At 36.2% G+C, this 18,364-nt stretch overlaps 2 protein-coding genes across 4 annotated transcripts; both read left to right on the forward strand.

The window, feature by feature from the left end:
* The first annotated feature begins 6,364 nt into the window (after positions 1 to 6,364).
* On the forward strand, positions 6,365 to 8,181 carry LOC149691531 (uncharacterized). 2 transcript variants are annotated; one of them, XM_089869524.1, is made up of 7 exons: positions 6,365 to 6,732; positions 6,960 to 7,197; positions 7,258 to 7,431; positions 7,499 to 7,567; positions 7,634 to 7,743; positions 7,818 to 7,982; positions 8,062 to 8,181. In XM_089869524.1, exons 1-6 carry the CDS (start codon positions 6,661 to 6,663, stop codon positions 7,947 to 7,949), a joined length of 795 nt encoding a protein of 264 aa, XP_089725650.1. In that variant the 5' UTR covers positions 6,365 to 6,660; the 3' UTR covers positions 7,950 to 7,982; positions 8,062 to 8,181. The 2 variants fall into 2 exon arrangements, with proteins under 2 accessions (XP_089725650.1, XP_089725652.1); XM_089869526.1 differs by having other exon boundaries at positions 7,258 to 7,428.
* A 6,395-nt stretch (positions 8,182 to 14,576) lies between these two features.
* LOC149691532 (uncharacterized) lies at positions 14,577 to 16,393 on the forward strand. 2 transcript variants are annotated; one of them, XM_089869527.1, is made up of 7 exons: positions 14,577 to 14,944; positions 15,172 to 15,409; positions 15,470 to 15,643; positions 15,711 to 15,779; positions 15,846 to 15,955; positions 16,030 to 16,194; positions 16,274 to 16,393. In XM_089869527.1, the coding sequence occupies exons 1-6, from the start codon at positions 14,873 to 14,875 to the stop codon at positions 16,159 to 16,161; spliced, it is 795 nt and encodes a 264-aa protein (XP_089725653.1). In that variant the 5' UTR covers positions 14,577 to 14,872; the 3' UTR covers positions 16,162 to 16,194; positions 16,274 to 16,393. The 2 variants fall into 2 exon arrangements, with proteins under 2 accessions (XP_089725653.1, XP_089725654.1); XM_089869528.1 differs by having other exon boundaries at positions 15,470 to 15,640.
* Positions 16,394 to 18,364: the final 1,971 nt, after the last annotated feature.

Here is an 18,364-nt window from a genome sequence, read left to right on the forward strand (position 1 = left end):
TATAAGAGACATGAAGGTGAAGTTGATTAAAGGAATAGTATACCCATAAATTTATTTTTACCAGAAAAGGTCAACAGTCCTTTGGTAAAGTTAATGTTATGACTGAAATTAAATTCTTTATAATATTTTTAATATTTTTAAAAATATATTTCATCTGCCTCTAAACTTCACTGCCAAGATATATTCTTATACATCAATGATAATTTACAGAATTTAATTAAATAAAATCAAAATTAATTCTCTGAAAATGCATTCCAAAAGAATGTAAATTGTTACATCTAGTGGGGAATATGGTTTTATACCCGATAAGAACGCTAGCCTCTGTTGGCCTTGGCTATCAATGTTTAGGAAAAAAGGCCCTCAATGGAAAAAGTTCTACCGATTAATATAAAAACTTTGAAAAAGGTTTTAATTTAAACTTGAAAGCTTGGTTTTGGGTTAACAGGAGGGATTATAGCATAAAAATTTGGGGATCCATTCCTTTAAAAATACATTTATAAGGCCCCGACTTGAAATTATAGAGGGTGAAAACATTCGCCACAGTCCAGTCTCTTACCAGATTTTCTAAAATTGGTAATTATCGCAATAAGTTTATAATAAGTTGTCATAACTATAATGTATGTATACTATCAAAACATAATGTCTTATGGTTAAAGAATTTATTTCAAAGGTTTCTCCCTTTTCACGTAAAAACATAACGAACTGATATATCCATTCTGACAAAAGGAATATTGTCATAAAAACTTCTTATTTGACCAATCTGCACGGTTGATATCATGGAAACTGGGATAAAATGGTTAAATTGAATTCATCAAGATTGGATCGGCAAACTCCAAGAAATTAAGTCTCATAAGAACGTCGTATTCCGGACCCGTAACATTTTGGATTCACGATTATACCATAAAAAGCAAAGTTTTATTGAATTTGCAGGGTAGATAATTAAAAACCACTATCTTGAAGAAATTTCATAGAGGTGGGCTTAAAAATATTTTTGTTTAGTGTCTCTATAGGCAAGAAAATCTTCCCAGTTGAACTTTCCGGTTACTTTCAACATCCGGGCAACATTGGCTCTTAAGTATTATAGTCCGTGAGCCAGGCGCCAAAAAATTACTTTTGAGTATCAACTCGGGGTACCAGAAATATTTATGTTTTCTAGATAGGGTGTCACGTGGGGATGGTGAAAACGCGTGATAGCAATCTAGGTTGCCGAGCTATACAAATGGTGGCCGATCCAAGATGGCGTCGCGCGTCTTTCTTTAAACGGCTATTACGTCTGACCTATTGATCCGATTACAATGACACCACTTTTATTCGATAGATTATATATATGGCTAAATATTTTGTCTTGTGAGTTATTTTTGTAAAACCAGCGGTTTGCCGTCAAATTTAAAAAAAAACATTTTACATCATTATTTTAATCCATTTCTGCAACGCGACGTGCTTAATATTCACTATTAATTTGTCTGGAGTACGGTGCAATACAATGGTCTTCTAGCTTTCACATGATCTAAATTTTGAACGATTATGAAATATACATTACAATTTATAAGCTCTTTTTACCTCTCCGTGTGACGTAGTCCAGGAGAGGTTCTGTAACGGCCGTGTCTGTGTGTGTGTCTGTCTGTGTGTGTGTCTGTGTGTGTGTCTGTGTGTCTGTCTGTCTGTCTGTCTGTCTGTCCGTTGTTACACCCACGTGACCGCGTTCGCAGTTTGCGTATCGGAGCAAACGTGTTCGCCATTTCCGAACTGCTTTCACAGTCACGGAAATGGCTCCTCTACTTGAGTTCTCACACCACCATCTTCTGGTCTTTGTCCATCCCACACGGACACCAGTCTGTTCTTACTGGCTTCTAATCACCACCATCTTCTGTTCTTTGTCAATCCCACATTGACACCAGTCTGCACTTACACTGGCTTCTAACACCACCATCCACTGGTCTTCCGTCTATTCCACATAGACACCAATCTGTATCATTGGCTTCTACTCCGTTATCATCGTTTGGTTTTAGGATATACGCGGCGATCAGCTAGGGTTACGAGAAACGTCTAGCCTCCCTAAGGTGGGATCGCCACCAAAGGTTTTCGCAATTGCGCTTTTTCCTTACTATTATAATGGAAACGAATCGTATATATACCCCAAATTTGAAAAAAGCGGGCAAGAGGGGTACCCTTCACTTTAAACGTCAATATTAGCAAAGTTTGAGAAGATAATAGGTATAACTTTATTTTAAACGATTTAACTATTATTAATGTTAATTATTGAAGATTAAAATAATTAAAAATAATTATATTTATTTAAATATTAAAGATAAACCTCTCGTGCAAAGAGAGAGATTATCATTGCCTCCTATATCTACCAAGGCCCGTGCATGCGATATATTTCCTTCATTGCCTCCTATATCTATCAAGGCCCGTGCATTGTGATATATTTCATTCATTGCCTCCTATATCTATCAAGGCCCGTGCATTGCGATATATTTTTCAAAACAACAACAAAAATGGGAAACCCCAACTCAGAAACATAATAACGTTTTCATTGGATACTTAAGTTTATATAATCTTCTTGACACGGAGAGGTAATATTTTGGTTTTCCCAACTTGTTTGAAGTTAAAAGGGAAGTGCCGTCACTCGTGTTATTGCAGCTTTTTCAAGTTTGTCTTAGTTCAATGTTTTACTTTGAATTTAGCTTTGGTTTAGAGTATCTTATATATACGATAAAGTTTTATCCAATAGCTTGTGGGCTAAAGTTCTCAATACGCAGGGGTTATCATGGTTCCGAGTAGAGATGTGAGTCGGTAATTTACCGTCCGTAAATTACCGATCATTTACCAAATACCGCGTAAATTACCGATTTATATCTTACTGTAATTTTAAAATGGTAATTTACCGGTAAATTACCACGGTAATAAGGCAGTGAAAGTATAAAATACCATAAATTACGGTAATTTTTGTTATTCCAAAATTTTAATCGGTAATTTACCGGTAACTTTTCGGTAATTTACCCGGTAAATTACCATTTTTGAAAATTACGGTAATTTCACATCTCAAGTTCCGAGTAATAAAAGTAATAAAATTGACCCCCTCATCGTCCATTTACGGGTTGGTGTTAAATTCTATAGGGAGGTTTCGAAACTTAAAGGGAGTATAAAGACCAAAATTTAGGGTAGATCACCAGATTACCACATTTTAACAACAGGTTTATTAAATAGGGTAAATTGGCGCTAGTTACGTTTTTGGCCCCAAAATTTGAATTGCCTTATATACTCCCTTTAACAATATCACATCACTCTCTTGGAGTCAAACCAAGAAGAAGGCGACACAAGATTAATTTCTCTTGCAAAACACGCATAGAAGAACTACCCGACCATTGTAATAGCATCAGACGACACTGACGTCCTCATTTTATGCCTAGCGTTCAGTTCCAAAATTTCAAGTAACATTTATGTTAGGAGAGGCACGAAGGATAAAGTAAGAATCGTTGACGTAGGAAAAGTTGCTGCAACTTTAGGATCAGATACGTGCGACGCACTTCTTAGCTGGACTGGTTGTGACAAATTGAGCGCCCTCTCAGGTCAAGGAAAGCTCAAAGCGTTCAAGTGCATATCTCAAGATGCAAGTATCAGGCAAGCCGTATCGGATCTAGGTTTAAAGTGGGAGCTTACTGAAATGCACATGGCCTCACTTGAAGCGTTAACTTACCTAATTTACTGCTCAAAAACCAAGTTCGTTCATGTTAACGCTTTACGATATCAAATGTTCCGCGCCAAAAATGGAAACATTGAATCAGGACAAATACCTCCTTGCAAAGACACCCTTCACCAGCACACGTTACGCGCTAATTATCAAGTTGCAATTTGGCAGTGAAGTTTAATTGGCTCTCCCGATATACCAGACCCGGCTGCAGGCCATGGATGGAAACTTAACGACAAGGGACAACTAGAAATAAATTGTATGGTTATCCTCCAAGCTCCGGAAGCTGTATTAAATTTAATGGCTTGCAACTGAACTAGAAATTGTTGTCCTCTAGACTGCGCTAGCATTTTAAACAAGCTGAAATGCACAGCCGCATGCAAACTTCAAGAATGCTCTAATATGGAGATAAAAGAACCTTTGTACACTCTACCTAATGAAGACTCTGATGAAAGCGATGACGATTAATTTTTATTTTGCACATATGTATAGAGAATAAAGTGACTTAAAAGTTTTTAATTTATCTGCACCAGAAGTGAGATGAGACTCGAAGTGAAGGGCTCTAGCATTGGTAATAGATCCTGGCACTAGTGAACAAATTTGAGGATTTTCTTCCGCTTCCATCGCGCCTACACTACAGAGAAAAAAAATTGGTCGAGTTCCAAAAACATTTCCTACCCCCTTCCCCTCAAACTAAAGTGGCCGAACACGGACGCGGCTCCTTGAATCTAGTTCGGCCGTCTACCACCGCGAGCGTCTCACGTTTTGGAGGGGAAACTCAGAAACCGCTACTAGAGGGCCAACCGTTGGTGTGTTATCAAGAACATTCACTCTTGCCGAGAGAAGAATTTATTTAGCTCAGTACTTCTGGTCTGATCTCACTTCTGTCTGCACGTATATGGACCTAATCAGTAGGAAATAGAATTCCATTTCAATGCAACAACTGATTACTAATTGAAGTATGTTTGAGACCTCCCATGTTGAATTATAGGTTATTTTGTTGATTTCTGAAGAATTTGTGGAAAAAACAATTTACTTCTATATTAAATTGCAGATAAATTGTTACGTATCTTTAATAACCGTTCAAAATTTAGATCATATGAAAGCTAGAAAACCATTTTAACACACCGTACTCCAAAATAAAATTAATAGTGAAGATCATATGAAAGCTAGAAAACCATTTTAACACACCGTACTCTAGAAAAAAATTAATAGTGAATATTAAGGACGCCGCGTTGCAGAAATCGATTAAAATAATAATGTAAAATGTGGTTTTTTTAAATTTGATGGCAAACCGCTGGTTTTACAAAAATAACTCACAAGACAAAATATTTAGCAATATATATAATCTATCGAATAAAATTAGTTTCATTGTAATCGGATCAAAAGGTCAAACGTAATAGCCGTTTAAAGAAAGGCGCGCGACGCCATCTTGGATCGGCCGCCATCTTGTATAGCTGGGCGACCGAGATTGCTATCACGCGTTTTCACCATCCCCACGTGACCCCCTAACTAAAAATCATAAACATTTCTGGTCCCCTGATTGATACTCGAATTTCCTCTGTCTCATGGACTATTAGATGTTTAACTTTTAAAGCTGACAATATTGTCTGAAGCAAGCTCAGAGCAACGAATTCCTCGCTGTATATATTGTTCAAAGTATTCTTATTGTCTTTGTTTTAAATGAACTTATTTCTCCGCCTTTTATTAATACCTTATACTTTCATTTAATTACTTTGAGTTTTAAATGAACTTATTTCTCCGCCTTTTATTAATACCTTTTACTTTCATTTAATTACTTTTGTATGACCCAGTATAATGACGCATGGGTGCACGCAAAATACTTGGATGTGGATCGATTATCCTTTCCAAGCTTCATTTTAATAAAGCTGCCTTTAGGTTAAATTTTGCCAATATTGATCGTTATTTTTACATGTACAGGTCACGTATGTCACGAAGAGGATCTGTCACGGTCGTTTATGTGCTTGTGTCTGTTGTTAGATCTCTGGGTTTTCCGATCGATTTTTTGGAAAAGTACGATTAACTACAAATAATCAAAAGCTATTCAGTAGTTTTTTCGTTTAAACAAAACAGCAATTTTAGATGATATTTTTTTAGATTCAATGATCTAAGATTTTAACCCACAAATGTGTTCAATCGACCAAATTTCCGAAAACTTTATGTAGAAAGAACTTTTGTACTCTATGTTCAGTAAATTTACTTTACATAGTGTATCATGTTACTAATAGCAAAATTATGCATGTTATAGAGTGTATGAACTTAATGCCTTTGATTACCGGGCTTGAAAACTACTTTTTATTTGTGGAATTGTCAATAAACGTATATATGTGAAAGCTTTAATAATCCTTATTTTACATTCTTATATTTTAATAATAAGTGTTACCAACTATTCATTCCACAAATTTCCATGCAATCCATTCACCACATATTTAAGCACAACATTTCAGAGATGGTTTCAGGATTTAGGCTACCTCACTACCAACGAGCTATACAAGGCCCAAGCACGCTCAGTTCGAAGGGGGAGTCACTCACCCATATAGATTTGACTTGCGTGGTTGATAGATGGCGCTTCTTAGTCTCTTTAATACACTTACTAATTAGGCTTAATTCACATGAAATCCCGCCGTTTTCTCCCTTGCTCGAGGTTACGAGCACAATGATGGACCAACACTCCAGAACTGTGACGGTGTTCAGTATAAGAAATTACTTATAAATGGTTTCACTTTAACAAGTAAATCTGGTGACAACAGTTGTAAATTGAAGTGTGGAAAAGTGATTCAAATTCACAACATAGTGAAAGCCAATGAAGCTATCTATCTCATTGGAAAATATTACAAAGAAGTTAATGATGCTTATACGTATCCCTGTGCTTCTTCAAATTTTGGCATTGAGAAAGTATCAAAACTGTCAAATCTAAAAGCCTGGTCAGCAAATCTATTTAACAATAAATGCTACTTTATGTCAGAATCAAATACTTCTGGCGTATCAGTTCCACTACTGCACAAAAACTGACTGTGCAGGTCAGTAAAACCTCTATAATCTATTTTGCATCTGAGTTTAAGATTAGCGTTGTGGAGCTTAAGTATAGAACGTTTGAATATGTCTACAACAAGTAGTGTTAACTTATTACAACTGTTTGCATGACAGACGTTTGCGAGTGTGTTTTTAATTGCCTGTTTAATTGAGAATTCCCATGCTTCTAATTGTGTTCAAAATATCAAACTTACTATAATATTCTATATTTCAGGGTAAGAGTCACTCATTCGACTTAATAATGTTTATGGTTGTTGAGTTTTCCGAGCAAACATCCAATGGAGAAACAGAATGTGCGGTTATTAATAAAGTTTGGATGGATGGGGCAAGAAAAAACTGTTTTTGGCCCCCATATCGCTCTAACGACAGGATAATCAAAGCTATTGTAAACTCGGATAAGCCAACCACATCGTGGAAGAAGTATGGAGTTAGTAGAGTATTCTACACAACAGGTATGTTTACAGAGATTGCTGAAGTGAAGTCACGTTTTATATTTTGTTTTCTTTTATTAGACAACTATAAATTAGCGGAGAAAAAGGCACAGGAAAGTGAATTTATATCGGATGTGGCCACTGATGTTACTGATAGTGAAATAAGAGATGGAGTCTTAAACAGGAAACGCAAAAGAGGAGTTAATCGAGGTCTGAAAGATAAAATAATCAACGATGACGATAGCAGCGAAGGTGGTATGATTTAAAAAATTAAGCCATATTGTTGATTAATATTCTAAATGCGTTGCTGTACTAATTCTAGAATCAACAATTTCAAACCCTAAAGGCCCAGTCCATCTTCCTAAAGCTCCACAATTCCCATCAGAAACTTGTAATGCCCTGGTTAAATTTTGAACAATTCTAATTAACATCAAATTAATCAAAGCGTTCTTCACAGTTACGGAAAATCTGCCTAAAAGCAATTGCCCTGTTTCTCGTAGCTTGAACGAAAGAAAAGAATTGGATGAGAATTGTTTGATAGCCCTGAATCCTCATTGCATGCAACTCGTATGTATACTATCCCATTAATGGCCAGTTTCATTTTGAATTAGAAAAAAATGACCTATTTCAAATTATATTAGGAACAGATGATCCAGCTAACGCAGCAAAGACTTCATCGTCACCGTCACTCTTTAGTCAGGAAGATAGAGTATCCTTTCCTTCGTCTGAAAACCGACATTCTACGCAAATATCTAACGATAGAAATGACGTAATAATATCTAGTCCTAACTTTAGTAGAAAAAATGGTATGGAATTTCGAGTTTTTGAATAGAATTGAATTCTATTTTTATTCATCAATAATTTAAAACTAAGTGTTTAACCTAGGATCTCCAGGCTCATCGACATCTAGTCTAAACTCTGATAATAGAAATAATTTTTCTAAGACTGCTAATGCTTATTCTAATAGTGGACTAACCTCATCCCAAAACAAAAACCAGAGTAAATTTAATTATATGTGATCTTTAATAATAGTAACCAGGCGGAAATTTCACTAATTTTATTTTTTCAGTGACAGATAAAGTAATTGAAAAAATATTCAGAGAACTTGAGTTGATTAAACACCAACTAAATAGCAACGGAAGAATGATTAACAAGCTTCTGGTTGAAAAGGAACCAAAGAGCTCTAAATTAGACGTTGATAATCTAAACCTACCGTGCAAATCCATTGAATCATTGGAAAACTTGGAGATATTTATTAAAGATAAAGATAATCAGCTCAAATTGGTAAAGAATTAAAATGAACAATTTTGCCATGAACGAGACTTATAATTAGTGTACCGACTACCTAAGTTCTTAAGTCCCACTAGGCTTACTCTTGACACACACTTTAACTAACAGAAATTCATCATTTATGATTTGTTTAAATTTCTAGATCTCGTATCTTGGAGGTTTGGGCGGACGAGACGTCGGTGATGCTACTCGTAGAGTTTTAGGAAAACTCATGCATGATTGTTTAGCTGAACAATTTAATTGGAAGGGTAAAGATAAAAAACCCTTCCATGTACTAAATGCCAAAGATGCGGTTATATGTAAGTTCTTATGGTCATGATTTTAAAGTCGCATTCTAATATAATTTCAATCAATTAGGCGCTGTAAGAGCCAATAATAACTTCAAAAAGGTTGAAGAGGCAGAGGTCGAAAATATAATAAAGGAATGGCTAAAACAAGCAAAGAAAAGAATGTCGAAGAGCAAGGGAGTGGGTTTGACTGACCCGTGAAGTCTTACCTGACGCGCTACCTACAAATACAAACCATTTTTATCTAAATAAACCATTTTCACTGAGAAAAAATAAACTTAAAAATTTAACAAAAACAATAGTTTTATCTATAATTATTCCACATTGTTTGAATAAGCCTACATTAAACATGTCTAGAATATACTGATGCATTTTGGGGGGGGGGTTAGGGGGTACTAAATAATTGACCCCAATATATCACGTTATTTAAACGTGTAAATGTTGTTACTTTGAATGGAAAAACCACGATTAAGCACGTGTCTAAAATGTAAACAACACTATTATTTAACGTGACATACACGTGTTACGATTGGGTCTAGTCACGTTGAAACCACGTGAAATCTACGTGTTAAAACACGTGAATAACGGTGACATAGTCACCTTAATAAACACGTGTTCACACACGTGTTTCTATCTGCGAAAAAAAACGTGTTTTACACGTGGTTTTGCTGCCTGGGGATGGTGGCCGATCCAAGATGGCGTCGCGCGTCTTTCTTTAAACGGCTATTACGTCTGACCTATTGATCCGATTACAATGACACCACTTTTATTCGATAGATTATATATATGGCTAAATATTTTGTCTTGTGAGTTATTTTTGTAAAACCAGCGGTTTGCCGTCAAATTTAAAAAAAAACATTTTACATCATTATTTTAATCCATTTCTGCAACGCGACGTGCTTAATATTCACTATTAATTTGTCTGGAGTACGGTGCAATACAATGGTCTTCTAGCTTTCACATGATCTAAATTTTGAACGATTATGAAATATACATTACAATTTATAAGCTCTTTTTACCTCTCCGTGTGACGTAGTCCAGGAGAGGTTCTGTAACGGCCGTGTCTGTGTGTGTGTCTGTCTGTGTGTGTGTCTGTGTGTGTGTCTGTGTGTCTGTCTGTCTGTCTGTCTGTCTGTCCGTTGTTACACCCACGTGACCGCGTTCGCAGTTTGCGTATCGGAGCAAACGTGTTCGCCATTTCCGAACTGCTTTCACAGTCACGGAAATGGCTCCTCTACTTGAGTTCTCACACCACCATCTTCTGGTCTTTGTCCATCCCACACGGACACCAGTCTGTTCTTACTGGCTTCTAATCACCACCATCTTCTGTTCTTTGTCAATCCCACATTGACACCAGTCTGCACTTACACTGGCTTCTAACACCACCATCCACTGGTCTTCCGTCTATTCCACATAGACACCAATCTGTATCATTGGCTTCTACTCCGTTATCATCGTTTGGTTTTAGGATATACGCGGCGATCAGCTAGGGTTACGAGAAACGTCTAGCCTCCCTAAGGTGGGATCGCCACCAAAGGTTTTCGCAATTGCGCTTTTTCCTTACTATTATAATGGAAACGAATCGTATATATACCCCAAATTTGAAAAAAGCGGGCAAGAGGGGTACCCTTCACTTTAAACGTCAATATTAGCAAAGTTTGAGAAGATAATAGGTATAACTTTATTTTAAACGATTTAACTATTATTAATGTTAATTATTGAAGATTAAAATAATTAAAAATAATTATATTTATTTAAATATTAAAGATAAACCTCTCGTGCAAAGAGAGAGATTATCATTGCCTCCTATATCTACCAAGGCCCGTGCATGCGATATATTTCCTTCATTGCCTCCTATATCTATCAAGGCCCGTGCATTGTGATATATTTCATTCATTGCCTCCTATATCTATCAAGGCCCGTGCATTGCGATATATTTTTCAAAACAACAACAAAAATGGGAAACCCCAACTCAGAAACATAATAACGTTTTCATTGGATACTTAAGTTTATATAATCTTCTTGACACGGAGAGGTAATATTTTGGTTTTCCCAACTTGTTTGAAGTTAAAAGGGAAGTGCCGTCACTCGTGTTATTGCAGCTTTTTCAAGTTTGTCTTAGTTCAATGTTTTACTTTGAATTTAGCTTTGGTTTAGAGTATCTTATATATACGATAAAGTTTTATCCAATAGCTTGTGGGCTAAAGTTCTCAATACGCAGGGGTTATCATGGTTCCGAGTAGAGATGTGAGTCGGTAATTTACCGTCCGTAAATTACCGATCATTTACCAAATACCGCGTAAATTACCGATTTATATCTTACTGTAATTTTAAAATGGTAATTTACCGGTAAATTACCACGGTAATAAGGCAGTGAAAGTATAAAATACCATAAATTACGGTAATTTTTGTTATTCCAAAATTTTAATCGGTAATTTACCGGTAACTTTTCGGTAATTTACCCGGTAAATTACCATTTTTGAAAATTACGGTAATTTCACATCTCAAGTTCCGAGTAATAAAAGTAATAAAATTGACCCCCTCATCGTCCATTTACGGGTTGGTGTTAAATTCTATAGGGAGGTTTCGAAACTTAAAGGGAGTATAAAGACCAAAATTTAGGGTAGATCACCAGATTACCACATTTTAACAACAGGTTTATTAAATAGGGTAAATTGGCGCTAGTTACGTTTTTGGCCCCAAAATTTGAATTGCCTTATATACTCCCTTTAACAATATCACATCACTCTCTTGGAGTCAAACCAAGAAGAAGGCGACACAAGATTAATTTCTCTTGCAAAACACGCATAGAAGAACTACCCGACCATTGTAATAGCATCAGACGACACTGACGTCCTCATTTTATGCCTAGCGTTCAGTTCCAAAATTTCAAGTAACATTTATGTTAGGAGAGGCACGAAGGATAAAGTAAGAATCGTTGACGTAGGAAAAGTTGCTGCAACTTTAGGATCAGATACGTGCGACGCACTTCTTAGCTGGACTGGTTGTGACAAATTGAGCGCCCTCTCAGGTCAAGGAAAGCTCAAAGCGTTCAAGTGCATATCTCAAGATGCAAGTATCAGGCAAGCCGTATCGGATCTAGGTTTAAAGTGGGAGCTTACTGAAATGCACATGGCCTCACTTGAAGCGTTAACTTACCTAATTTACTGCTCAAAAACCAAGTTCGTTCATGTTAACGCTTTACGATATCAAATGTTCCGCGCCAAAAATGGAAACATTGAATCAGGACAAATACCTCCTTGCAAAGACACCCTTCACCAGCACACGTTACGCGCTAATTATCAAGTTGCAATTTGGCAGTGAAGTTTAATTGGCTCTCCCGATATACCAGACCCGGCTGCAGGCCATGGATGGAAACTTAACGACAAGGGACAACTAGAAATAAATTGTATGGTTATCCTCCAAGCTCCGGAAGCTGTATTAAATTTAATGGCTTGCAACTGAACTAGAAATTGTTGTCCTCTAGACTGCGCTAGCATTTTAAACAAGCTGAAATGCACAGCCGCATGCAAACTTCAAGAATGCTCTAATATGGAGATAAAAGAACCTTTGTACACTCTACCTAATGAAGACTCTGATGAAAGCGATGACGATTAATTTTTATTTTGCACATATGTATAGAGAATAAAGTGACTTAAAAGTTTTTAATTTATCTGCACCAGAAGTGAGATGAGACTCGAAGTGAAGGGCTCTAGCATTGGTAATAGATCCTGGCACTAGTGAACAAATTTGAGGATTTTCTTCCGCTTCCATCGCGCCTACACTACAGAGAAAAAAAATTGGTCGAGTTCCAAAAACATTTCCTACCCCCTTCCCCTCAAACTAAAGTGGCCGAACACGGACGCGGCTCCTTGAATCTAGTTCGGCCGTCTACCACCGCGAGCGTCTCACGTTTTGGAGGGGAAACTCAGAAACCGCTACTAGAGGGCCAACCGTTGGTGTGTTATCAAGAACATTCACTCTTGCCGAGAGAAGAATTTATTTAGCTCAGTACTTCTGGTCTGATCTCACTTCTGTCTGCACGTATATGGACCTAATCAGTAGGAAATAGAATTCCATTTCAATGCAACAACTGATTACTAATTGAAGTATGTTTGAGACCTCCCATGTTGAATTATAGGTTATTTTGTTGATTTCTGAAGAATTTGTGGAAAAAACAATTTACTTCTATATTAAATTGCAGATAAATTGTTACGTATCTTTAATAACCGTTCAAAATTTAGATCATATGAAAGCTAGAAAACCATTTTAACACACCGTACTCCAAAATAAAATTAATAGTGAAGATCATATGAAAGCTAGAAAACCATTTTAACACACCGTACTCTAGAAAAAAATTAATAGTGAATATTAAGGACGCCGCGTTGCAGAAATCGATTAAAATAATAATGTAAAATGTGGTTTTTTTAAATTTGATGGCAAACCGCTGGTTTTACAAAAATAACTCACAAGACAAAATATTTAGCAATATATATAATCTATCGAATAAAATTAGTTTCATTGTAATCGGATCAAAAGGTCAAACGTAATAGCCGTTTAAAGAAAGGCGCGCGACGCCATCTTGGATCGGCCGCCATCTTGTATAGCTGGGCGACCGAGATTGCTATCACGCGTTTTCACCATCCCCACGTGACCCCCTAACTAAAAATCATAAACATTTCTGGTCCCCTGATTGATACTCGAATTTCCTCTGTCTCATGGACTATTAGATGTTTAACTTTTAAAGCTGACAATATTGTCTGAAGCAAGCTCAGAGCAACGAATTCCTCGCTGTATATATTGTTCAAAGTATTCTTATTGTCTTTGTTTTAAATGAACTTATTTCTCCGCCTTTTATTAATACCTTATACTTTCATTTAATTACTTTGAGTTTTAAATGAACTTATTTCTCCGCCTTTTATTAATACCTTTTACTTTCATTTAATTACTTTTGTATGACCCAGTATAATGACGCATGGGTGCACGCAAAATACTTGGATGTGGATCGATTATCCTTTCCAAGCTTCATTTTAATAAAGCTGCCTTTAGGTTAAATTTTGCCAATATTGATCGTTATTTTTACATGTACAGGTCACGTATGTCACGAAGAGGATCTGTCACGGTCGTTTATGTGCTTGTGTCTGTTGTTAGATCTCTGGGTTTTCCGATCGATTTTTTGGAAAAGTACGATTAACTACAAATAATCAAAAGCTATTCAGTAGTTTTTTCGTTTAAACAAAACAGCAATTTTAGATGATATTTTTTTAGATTCAATGATCTAAGATTTTAACCCACAAATGTGTTCAATCGACCAAATTTCCGAAAACTTTATGTAGAAAGAACTTTTGTACTCTATGTTCAGTAAATTTACTTTACATAGTGTATCATGTTACTAATAGCAAAATTATGCATGTTATAGAGTGTATGAACTTAATGCCTTTGATTACCGGGCTTGAAAACTACTTTTTATTTGTGGAATTGTCAATAAACGTATATATGTGAAAGCTTTAATAATCCTTATTTTACATTCTTATATTTTAATAATAAGTGTTACCAACTATTCATTCCACAAATTTCCATGCAATCCATTCACCACATATTTAAGCACAACATTTCAGAGATGGTTTCAGGATTTAGGCTACCTCACTACCAACGAGCTATACAAGGCCCAAGCACGCTCAGTTCGAAGGGGGAGTCACTCACCCATATAGATTTGACTTGCGTGGTTGATAGATGGCGCTTCTTAGTCTCTTTAATACACTTACTAATTAGGCTTAATTCACATGAAATCCCGCCGTTTTCTCCCTTGCTCGAGGTTACGAGCACAATGATGGACCAACACTCCAGAACTGTGACGGTGTTCAGTATAAGAAATTACTTATAAATGGTTTCACTTTAACAAGTAAATCTGGTGACAACAGTTGTAAATTGAAGTGTGGAAAAGTGATTCAAATTCACAACATAGTGAAAGCCAATGAAGCTATCTATCTCATTGGAAAATATTACAAAGAAGTTAATGATGCTTATACGTATCCCTGTGCTTCTTCAAATTTTGGCATTGAGAAAGTATCAAAACTGTCAAATCTAAAAGCCTGGTCAGCAAATCTATTTAACAATAAATGCTACTTTATGTCAGAATCAAATACTTCTGGCGTATCAGTTCCACTACTGCACAAAAACTGACTGTGCAGGTCAGTAAAACCTCTATAATCTATTTTGCATCTGAGTTTAAGATTAGCGTTGTGGAGCTTAAGTATAGAACGTTTGAATATGTCTACAACAAGTAGTGTTAACTTATTACAACTGTTTGCATGACAGACGTTTGCGAGTGTGTTTTTAATTGCCTGTTTAATTGAGAATTCCCATGCTTCTAATTGTGTTCAAAATATCAAACTTACTATAATATTCTATATTTCAGGGTAAGAGTCACTCATTCGACTTAATAATGTTTATGGTTGTTGAGTTTTCCGAGCAAACATCCAATGGAGAAACAGAATGTGCGGTTATTAATAAAGTTTGGATGGATGGGGCAAGAAAAAACTGTTTTTGGCCCCCATATCGCTCTAACGACAGGATAATCAAAGCTATTGTAAACTCGGATAAGCCAACCACATCGTGGAAGAAGTATGGAGTTAGTAGAGTATTCTACACAACAGGTATGTTTACAGAGATTGCTGAAGTGAAGTCACGTTTTATATTTTGTTTTCTTTTATTAGACAACTATAAATTAGCGGAGAAAAAGGCACAGGAAAGTGAATTTATATCGGATGTGGCCACTGATGTTACTGATAGTGAAATAAGAGATGGAGTCTTAAACAGGAAACGCAAAAGAGGAGTTAATCGAGGTCTGAAAGATAAAATAATCAACGATGACGATAGCAGCGAAGGTGGTATGATTTAAAAAATTAAGCCATATTGTTGATTAATATTCTAAATGCGTTGCTGTACTAATTCTAGAATCAACAATTTCAAACCCTAAAGGCCCAGTCCATCTTCCTAAAGCTCCACAATTCCCATCAGAAACTTGTAATGCCCTGGTTAAATTTTGAACAATTCTAATTAACATCAAATTAATCAAAGCGTTCTTCACAGTTACGGAAAATCTGCCTAAAAGCAATTGCCCTGTTTCTCGTAGCTTGAACGAAAGAAAAGAATTGGATGAGAATTGTTTGATAGCCCTGAATCCTCATTGCATGCAACTCGTATGTATACTATCCCATTAATGGCCAGTTTCATTTTGAATTAGAAAAAAATGACCTATTTCAAATTATATTAGGAACAGATGATCCAGCTAACGCAGCAAAGACTTCATCGTCACCGTCACTCTTTAGTCAGGAAGATAGAGTATCCTTTCCTTCGTCTGAAAACCGACATTCTACGCAAATATCTAACGATAGAAATGACGTAATAATATCTAGTCCTAACTTTAGTAGAAAAAATGGTATGGAATTTCGAGTTTTTGAATAGAATTGAATTCTATTTTTATTCATCAATAATTTAAAACTAAGTGTTTAACCTAGGATCTCCAGGCTCATCGACATCTAGTCTAAACTCTGATAATAGAAATAATTTTTCTAAGACTGCTAATGCTTATTCTAATAGTGGACTAACCTCATCCCAAAACAAAAACCAGAGTAAATTTAATTATATGTGATCTTTAATAATAGTAACCAGGCGGAAATTTCACTAATTTTATTTTTTCAGTGACAGATAAAGTAATTGAAAAAATATTCAGAGAACTTGAGTTGATTAAACACCAACTAAATAGCAACGGAAGAATGATTAACAAGCTTCTGGTTGAAAAGGAACCAAAGAGCTCTAAATTAGACGTTGATAATCTAAACCTACCGTGCAAATCCATTGAATCATTGGAAAACTTGGAGATATTTATTAAAGATAAAGATAATCAGCTCAAATTGGTAAAGAATTAAAATGAACAATTTTGCCATGAACGAGACTTATAATTAGTGTACCGACTACCTAAGTTCTTAAGTCCCACTAGGCTTACTCTTGACACACACTTTAACTAACAGAAATTCATCATTTATGATTTGTTTAAATTTCTAGATCTCGTATCTTGGAGGTTTGGGCGGACGAGACGTCGGTGATGCTACTCGTAGAGTTTTAGGAAAACTCATGCATGATTGTTTAGCTGAACAATTTAATTGGAAGGGTAAAGATAAAAAACCCTTCCATGTACTAAATGCCAAAGATGCGGTTATATGTAAGTTCTTATGGTCATGATTTTAAAGTCGCATTCTAATATAATTTCAATCAATTAGGCGCTGTAAGAGCCAATAATAACTTCAAAAAGGTTGAAGAGGCAGAGGTCGAAAATATAATAAAGGAATGGCTAAAACAAGCAAAGAAAAGAATGTCGAAGAGCAAGGGAGTGGGTTTGACTGACCCGTGAAGTCTTACCTGACGCGTTACCTACAAATACAAACCATTTTTATCTAAATAAACCATTTTCACTGAGAAAAAATAAACTTAAAAATTTAACAAAAACAATAGTTTTATCTATAATTATTCCACATTGTTTGAATAAGCCTACATTAAACATGTCTAGAATATACTGATGCATTTTGGGGGGGGGGGTTAGGGGGTACTAAATAATTGACCCCAATATATCACGTTATTTAAACGTGTAAATGTTGTTACTTTGAATGGAAAAACCACGATTAAGCACGTGTCTAAAATGTAAACAACACTATTATTTAACGTGACATACACGTGTTACGATTGGGTCTAGTCACGTTGAAACCACGTGAAATCTACGTGTTAAAACACGTGAATAACGGTGACATAGTCACCTTAATAAACACGTGTTCACACACGTGTTTCTATCTGCGAAAAAAAACGTGTTTTACACGTGGTTTTGCTGCCTGGGGATGGTGGCCGATCCAAGATGGCGTCGCGCGTCTTTCTTTAAACGGCTATTACGTCTGACCTATTGATCCGATTACAATGACACCACTTTTATTCGATAGATTATATATATGGCTAAATATTTTGTCTTGTGAGTTATTTTTGTAAAACCAGCGGTTTGCCGTCAAATTTAAAAAAAAACATTTTACATCATTATTTTAATCCATTTCTGCAACGCGACGTGCTTAATATTCACTATTAATTTGTCTGGAGTACGGTGCAATACAATGGTCTTCTAGCTTTCACATGATCTAAATTTTGAACGATTATGAAATATACATTACAATTTATAAGCTCTTTTTACCTCTCCGTGTGACGTAGTCCAGGAGAGGTTCTGTAACGGCCGTGTCTGTGTGTGTGTCTGTCTGTGTGTGTGTCTGTGTGTGTGTCTGTGTGTCTGTCTGTCTGTCTGTCTGTCTGTCCGTTGTTACACCCACGTGACCGCGTTCGCAGTTTGCGTATCGGAGCAAACGTGTTCGCCATTTCCGAACTGCTTTCACAGTCACGGAAATGGCTCCTCTACTTGAGTTCTCACACCACCATCTTCTGGTCTTTGTCCATCCCACACGGACACCAGTCTGTTCTTACTGGCTTCTAATCACCACCATCTTCTGTTCTTTGTCAATCCCACATTGACACCAGTCTGCACTTACACTGGCTTCTAACACCACCATCCACTGGTC

The sequence above is a fragment of the Phalangium opilio genome, unplaced genomic scaffold (assembly GCF_054372755.1).
Source record: "Phalangium opilio isolate 3A_F unplaced genomic scaffold, DU_Popi_V2 ptg000026l_1, whole genome shotgun sequence".
Taxonomy (NCBI): Eukaryota; Metazoa; Arthropoda; class Arachnida; order Opiliones; family Phalangiidae; genus Phalangium; species Phalangium opilio.